The 8,149-nt window shown below is 30.7% G+C and overlaps 2 protein-coding genes across 2 annotated transcripts; one reads left to right on the plus strand and one right to left on the minus strand.

Moving 5' to 3' along the window:
* Positions 1 to 830: 830 nt before the first annotated feature.
* LOC119636717 (transmembrane protein 170A) lies at positions 831 to 2,641 on the minus strand. The gene is made up of 2 exons (XM_038032283.1): positions 2,213 to 2,641; positions 831 to 2,144 (listed from the first exon to the last, which is right to left on the minus strand). Exon 2 carries the CDS (start codon positions 1,546 to 1,548, stop codon positions 1,156 to 1,158), a length of 393 nt encoding a protein of 130 aa, XP_037888211.1. The 5' UTR covers positions 1,549 to 2,144; positions 2,213 to 2,641; the 3' UTR covers positions 831 to 1,155.
* A 3,269-nt stretch (positions 2,642 to 5,910) lies between these two features.
* Positions 5,911 to 7,408, plus strand: LOC119636562 (craniofacial development protein 1). Its single transcript, XM_038031964.1, has 2 exons — positions 5,911 to 6,849; positions 6,914 to 7,408. Exons 1-2 carry the CDS (start codon positions 5,981 to 5,983, stop codon positions 7,002 to 7,004), a joined length of 960 nt encoding a protein of 319 aa, XP_037887892.1. The 5' UTR covers positions 5,911 to 5,980; the 3' UTR covers positions 7,005 to 7,408.
* Positions 7,409 to 8,149: the final 741 nt, after the last annotated feature.

The raw sequence follows: 8,149 nt of genomic DNA on the forward strand, positions 1-8,149 counted from the left end.
TTTACATCGAACTAAGCTTATCTTTTTGTCTGTCGTCTTGTCTTGTGTTCAATCTACTGCAACTTTTGAGATATTTTGAAGAAATTTTGTAAACCGACTTGTTTTTGCCCAAGGATGAACACTGTTGAAAATAGTTCAGATGGGACTACTCTTTCGATCACACTCCATATAACTCCCTGTTAATACACGAATAGCAGTAGGGTGTTGTAGGGTATTTAATGGTGGGCCCTAAAGAGTTCATATGTATTTAATGTGGTTCAGCTTGGAAACGTAGATTATTAAAGCAAACATATGCCTTTCGAAGAGACTGATTCCCAGCTCGGCAAATAAAAGTTTATTGTAATTAATGAGAAAGATTTTACATCAATAAAGTAATCGCATGAGACAAAAATATTTTTGACGATTGTTCTAATTGAGATTTTATTGTAGAAGGAGTTCGGAATTAATAATAATAAAAAAAAGATTCTCTTTTCTATTATAACTATATTGAATGTTTTATTCCTCAGATTTATTTATGTATATATATATATACTGCGTGTATATGTATGCATATATATATATATACTGGTAGTGGATACTTCAACTCACATATTAACTCTTAATTAATCTCTTTAATTGTTTTCTCATTTATTCAAGACTTCTTTTGATAGTATTTTATCAGAGATAAAAGACATCATTAATCATAAAAAAAAGAATAATTAGATTAATGATCTTTTATAATAACTACGTAATGAGATTATGAACAATAGATTGGCATGTATGTGTATATGAGTGTATTTATAAGAATTTTCTACACTTATTAAACAATTTTAGAATAATTTTCTTTTTATTATTTATGTATAAATGTTTTCCCATTTGTTTTACTTTTACTTTTCGTGCAGCAACGAACTTATATGTTTATATACGTGTATGTACTCATGTGTGAATGTATAATTTTAGTTAAAGCTTATACTTAATAATAATAATAATAATAATAAAAAGCGGTATTCTAAAATATACATATATATGTGATGAAAATGATTCTCCGTTCATTTAGAGAAAGAATTTGCCTTTGTAGACTTATCATAACTATTATACAACAAAGGAAGGAATACGAAGGAGGAACGATAACAAACAAAACGAAGAAAAACAATAAAATGAACGTAAAACAATGTTTTACAGCGTAGCCAGTATTCGTGTAAAACCTAGGCAGGCCGAAACGATTGTTTGACCCATACCCCAGATCATGGCAATAATAGGAGACATGGGTAAGCTAGAGGCACGATGCACAAATGCTATAACGGCACTACTGATAATGCCGCTAACAGCGGGCGATAGAAAGCCCATTACTAATATCAATATGGAGAAGAAGCGACCGAATTTATGTTTGCGTAGCGTTACAAAGGCTACCAAAGCGGCACAAGTGTGTATGAATATTGAAGAGAATAATGCCCATAAGAATATGTGATACCACATTTCACGAAATGTGTTGAGAGGCTTCTGGGCACGAAGACCCATAACATCTGCAATGGTGTCCAACTCATCGGAATCATCGAGGTCAGACAACATTACAAATTGCCTTTGCTTGAATGATGCTTTTGATGGTGAATAGTAAAATGTTTGCGTTAGTAGTGACAACAGTTTGGCGGTTAATGATGAATTTGCGGTATTTGTGATGGAGGTGGTGGTGATAGTTGTTAATGAACAGGTAAGGGATGTTACGGCGAAGAGTTGTAAGGTTTTACGTTCGATTAGTTGCCGTAAAATCGTGATTATTGCTACGTCTGTTGTCGTTGGGTAATTAAAATTTTTCTACTCGTTTGTTTTATTTTGCTTCTAAATAAAAATATTGCAACTGTTTTATCACAAGTGTTGCGTTGTGGTCTACAACTACAATTGGCAAAACGTTTCCCTTGTTGTTTCTGTTACTCTTTATGAAATACTTCTTCCTAATATATTTACAAAATTTTCGTTGAATTCTTAATCAAATCTCTCGGCTGGTTATTTTGTTATGTTCTATTATGCTAGATTTTTGTTTATCTATTAAAACAATATTCCAGTTATAGTTGCAAGCGTAGTGTTGTTGATAAGTTTTACGCTCGCTGGAGCGTTTCTCTAACACATCAAAGCCACAAATTATATATTGCATTATTAAAAAATAAAGTCTATAAAATGATGAATAAATGTTATTACTTTTTTTAAATTTTTTTTAAGGAAAATACACATTACTAACCTTAAATGTCTCCTTCAGCTTAAATTGCCTTCACTCGCCTTAACTTCTCTTCATTATCAACGTTGAACTCATTGAACTGCATTTTACATTTTTTCAATCAATCTATTCATTCATTTATTTGTTTTCTTTTCCAATTTTCAATCCATTATTATCTTTGTTGTTCATTGAAACAATACTTTTTGAACAAAAAAAAAAAAAAAACTTCGGAAAATTGTATTTTTTCTTTATTTATACATTTATGTGCTCCGTTCAATAACATACGCCTTGTACTTTTTTATCGTATTTTTGCGTACTCTTTCCGTTTTCGTTAATCTTATTTAATTGTGAATATTTATTGACGTTTTCACGCTTTTCTTGATGTTTAAATCTTTGAAAATTCAATGAATTTTTCATGAAATAGGGGAAAACAATTTAGCTATTTTTCACAAAAACAATTTTCTCCTATCAGCAAAAACAGCTATTAACTCTTGTCAACATAGAAACGGAGTTGCCATACCTCAAAGTGCACTGAGCGAAAATAAATAATGCATTTTTTTCTCAAATTTCAAAGGTTTGCTTGGGCGAAAAAAACGTAACTACACAGACAAATATCTAACTAAACTAAAAAAATAAAGAAAAAGGATCTAACTATTTTTCTTCAGTTTATTTTGGTCATTTCTATTTATTACATAGAAATATTTTATTAAGATTTATAAAGACTTTTTTACATATTATTAAAGCATTATAGCTTATATTTGTTTCTGAAAGGGTTCTGAATTGCATACATTAAGCACAACTATATTGTTGAAGTAAGTGTAGGTGCAGGAGGACAATAATTGCAATAAATTCTACGACGATTGCCTAATTTCATGTTTAAATCAAATATCTTTAGATAGCTTTCACAGAGGCACTTTTATTTGTTAATGCGACGTTTTAAGAAAGCATTTATCAACACGAAACGATAAAAAAGAACCATAAAAAAATTACGATAATTTAATTACGTAAGTAAAAAAGAAATAAAAAATTTAACTTTCGTTTAGTACAAGATATCTATACGGCATTTACGCATTTCTCTATGCTGTTCCTCTTCTTTCATATCTCTCTGCATCTGCTCCATTTTTCGGTTTTTCTGATATTTCATGGACTAAGTCAAAACAATCTACTATGTCCTTACGGATGAGATATTGAGAATTCACAGCTAAAGAGCATCTGTATATCGAAGCCAGAGTGATTTGCTAGTTCTTAGCAATATAAGAAAAGCCAATTTTCATTTTTCATATCTTTATAGCTAAGCTAACATTAACGACCTTCCATAAGGCCAGGAAGTAAGAAAGAAAATATTTCAATTTAACTGATGTGTGCAACTTTGTGTGACATTATGTTTACAAAGAAATTCGAATTAAATTGGTTTTTATATCTTCTTTTTCTTCTCTTATTCAGCAAACTAACAACCTAAAATTCGCTGCGATGTGTTAGAAAGGCTTAATGTGAAAACCTTGTTCATTGTTTGGGCCTTAGTAAAATTGGGGTTAGACTTGGTGTATGTCATTATTATTTATTTATTCTAGTGATTATTTGATTAAAGATTTTTTGTTTTAATTTTGCAAAATTTTTCATACGTGATTACCACAACATAAAAAATAAACATAAAAATTTCAGTAGAGCAGATGCGGTGTCTAATTTATATTTAAATATAAATAGCTTTATTTATATAATAGCTTTATTATATATTTAAAATAGCTTTATTAATATATATAAAAATATATATAAGAGAAATTGCTATTCTTTTTAATGTTTTCCTAATTGTTTCCGATTTTTCTTCCTCGGCTTGGTCGCTTTGGCTCTTCTACCATGTTTAGTGTTTTGGAAAATACGCGAACTAAACATATTTAATTGTACAAGTTAGTCTAAAAGTAGACCGCCATAATTTTTTTTTTATTATCAAATTAAATAAAACAGTAGCCAAATTTTCTGCTATTTGCAGAACGAACGTAATACTCTATGCTAATTGGCAAACCCATCGGCAAAAGTCCTCAAACGATTTCTTTGCTTTTTCAGCAAACTCCCACAAAAATATTTGGTAAATCCCGTAAAACTAAGTTAAGTAGAATGGTAGCCTTTGCATTATGGCAAGTATTTGGTAACATCTTACTTTCTGACAGTAAAATTTGCTTTGCTGTATATTGGTGTAGGATGCTTGTTCTTGTCCATTTTCTTGGTATAGGATGCTTGTTATTGTTTTCATTCTTGGTGTAAGATACTTGTTCTTCTTCATTTTCTTGGTGAGTCGTGATGGTCACGTATAAGACAACTGAATTTGAATTAGAAATGAACTACTCTGCTTTTTTATATAACTTTTTAAAAACAAATATGTAAATAATGTTTAATGCAAATAAAATATGCAGCAGTCTTGATTTATTACCAATAGTAAGTTTTTGAACACTCTAAGAAATTCTTTCGAAATAACATTCCGCTTGAAAAACGTAGCAAATTCTCATTTTCCAGAATTGGCTGTGTTTTTTTCCACCATTTATTCTCATTTTCCAGAATTGGTTGTGTTTTATTCTCGTTTAACAGAATTGATTGCGCTTTTTTCCATCTCTTATTCTCATTTAACGGAATTGATTGTGTTTTTTTCCAGACTTATTAAAAGCAACTCTGTTCATTCTCTATTCACAATACATGGTACTTTTTTTTATAAACCATGTAAAGGAAAAAACCACCTAACGGCTCTTAGCGAAAAATCAAAACTACTTCACAAGTGTAAAAAAAAGTTCGACGATGTGAAAAATACAGAAAAACAATTTTAAAGAAATAATAAGAAAGTTAAAAGATTAGAAGACGAAGGTGAAAAATATATATAAAATTAAATTAAAAAAAAACCAAAAAATTATAAAATTATAAAAAAATATTAGTGCATTAGAAAAGTTTAAGGAAAAAAAAGTGGGTTAGGATATATATCATTTCATAAGTTAAATAAGTAAGGAATTTGATAATAAAAGTTGAATAAATATAAACAATTTAAATAAATAAAAGTTTGTGGAATAAGTATAAAAAAGTGTAACCTTAAGTAATATAAGAGCATTGGCGGTAAGCGCATTTATTTACTATTTACAATTTACAAAAACGAAGACGAACAAGCTATCGTCAATATGAGAGATGAAATAAGTAACTAAATTGATTGCAAAGAACTCGGATTCTAAATTGAAAGTAGATAAGTTTATCCATCAGCGGAAAAAGACAACACCAAGGTAAGTGAAGAAAAAATGAAAAGACTCTGCACCGCCGCGTGATCGTGGGATTGCCTCCGATTGAAGCCAACAAGCAAAATCGACCGACAAGAGTTTCGCCGGCTTTCTCATGCTGCTCCTCGGAAGTAGGGTAATGAAGCAGACTCCATCTCTCACTTTAAAATTCTCTGAAGAAAGTTTAATGCAGTTAGCTGCGACATCCCCTTGAATCTCATGTAAAATTAATACTAGAACAGTTTTTAGGAATTAAAAATGATGCTTTTATTCTTACGACAATATAATTCTTCGAATATAATAAAGAGATCGTATTATTATTATCAACCTATGTTCCATTTAGTTCACAGCCAAATTAATATTTTTTGTTTTGTTTAGGTTTGTTATTTTTGTATGAATATGGTAACATGCAATCGTTGTTGATTATTTTGTTTCGTTCCGGTTTGTTATTTTCACTTCAACACTTCATTTTAGTCAATTTAGTGAAAAAAGAAAATACGTCGCTCCGTCCAATTTTCTTTGAAAAATTTCTTAAAGAAAAATTATGTTCAAAGCAGAGAATTATATATCGGATAGCGATGAAAGCGATGAAGATTTTTGTCCGGAAAATGAAGCGGAAGCAGAAAGTGCGGAAGAAGAAAGTGGTGTTGATGAAGATCAAGTTGAAGACAATTCCGACAATTCCGATAATAAAGAAAGAATTAAAACCAACTCCACCAAAGCCGACACAGCTAAGACAAGAAAGAAAAAAATTAAAAAAATAAATAAAAATAATACAAAGAATGAAATTTCCAAACAACGTCCAAATACAAGGCAAATTTGTGAAAGCAAAGGCAAATCGCTATCAGAAAAGGTAACTTTGGAGTCGGACGAAGACGATAAAACACGCACTGATGCTTTATGGGCAGATTTTTTGAACGATGTGAAGCCTACATCTAAGCAAGAGAATGAAGAAGCCACCAATATAACCAGTTCCTCAATAAATGATAAGGGAAAGCCAGTAGACATGACCGAACAACAATCTAAAATGAAAACAATTCAAGAAAATACAACTGAGAGCAAAGACAAATTAATTGTAACGGAAGTAATGGATTTTGCAGGTGAAGAGATACGCATACAGAAACAAATTGATCTGAATAGCAGTAGCAGTAAGAAGGAGAATAGAGCCGCCCTTACAGCGACGCCTAAAATGCAACCGTTTGGACGCATAATGCCGGGAGCTGGCTTGAAAAGACAATCATCTTCTTTAAGCGGAAGCAGTTCATCGGGTAGTGGCTTGGGTACAATTCTCAATCAAATTGGTAAAAAGAAAAAACTTTCTGTACTGGAGAAAACAAAGTTGGATTGGAATTCTTTCAAGCATGACGAAGGAATTGCAGAAGAATTGCAAACATTTAATAAAGGCAAAGATGGGTAAGTGAAAGAATTTGTAAAACAATTCATTTCTATTTATGTTTGTATGTTTGTATGTTTATAGGTACTTAGAACGTCAAGACTTTCTACAGCGTACTGATTTACGTCAATTCGAAATTGAGAAAAGCTTACGACATTCACGGCGAAATCATTGAATAAATCATCATATATAACTTAAATATATCTAATAGAACTTTATAGAATTATGATCTATATATACATTTTTCATCTTTTTTTACCAATTATAACTTCGTTGTAATTAAGTCTCAATTATTATTAAGTATTGTGCTACTTTATGAAGGATCGAAACCTTTTTTTTTTTTTTTTTTTTTTGTCCACTTAGTATTTACTTTTACGCTTTTTGCAAGTAATTATCTGAAAAACTTATTTCCAAACTGATTTTGCATAATCATGCCAACTAATCAGATCAGGTATTCATAGAATTAAATGTCATATTATAGTAACGTGCGTTTTTTTGATGTCGATGTAAACATTTTGGCTTGAAATGAATAAAAATATCTAAATGCTATTAAAAAAGATTTGGTTTTCGAAATTACAATGGAATGGTTTTTTTTGATTTCATTGGGATGACTTTTATATCCATTTTATATCCATTGTCGTGGGGAAAAGGTGTTATTCATTTTGTTATAAAGTTTGCAACATCCAAAAGGACCCTATAAAGAACAAATATATTCTTGGTTAGAATCGATTAAGCCATGTCTGTCCACCTGTGTATTTGTATGGCGTGTCCTTGTTGCAAAAATGAAGATATCGACTTCAAGTTTGATAAAAACATTGAAAGCTTCTGCACGCAAGTTGGTATAGTAAATGGTCCAAATTAGTCAAAACAACTGCCTGTAGTAAAGCGTAAAGTGAATGCCACTGTCTTTCTTTAAGCAAAAATTTGTGGATTTTTGCTCATAGATTGCTGAAATTTCGGCCATGCTCGCACCAAGTGACTGCTTGCTAATCACAAGCTAGCAAAGACAGACTGTTTAAAACTGTTTTGTACTCCAATAATCAAATGAACATTATCTGCCTGCAAGTGTTAATTCTAAAATAAACATGGCGGACACGACGACGTGGTGGAATAATTATTTCTTAATGATACAATCGATATGGGTATCAAATAAAAAGAATTGAAAATTTTATTATATTGCAGTATATTCCATGAGAATGGAATGTAGGGCAACTCCAACGTTTTGCTCGAGTAGAATTGCATTTTGTGAAAAATTGTCGAGTGACATTATGGAACTCTATGCTCTAGAAGTACTGATTAGGAATAAAAAATTTTAATTTT

This window comes from Glossina fuscipes, unplaced genomic scaffold, assembly GCF_014805625.2.
Source record: "Glossina fuscipes isolate IAEA_lab_2018 unplaced genomic scaffold, Yale_Gfus_2 28, whole genome shotgun sequence".
NCBI classification, from domain to species: Eukaryota; Metazoa; Arthropoda; class Insecta; order Diptera; family Glossinidae; genus Glossina; species Glossina fuscipes.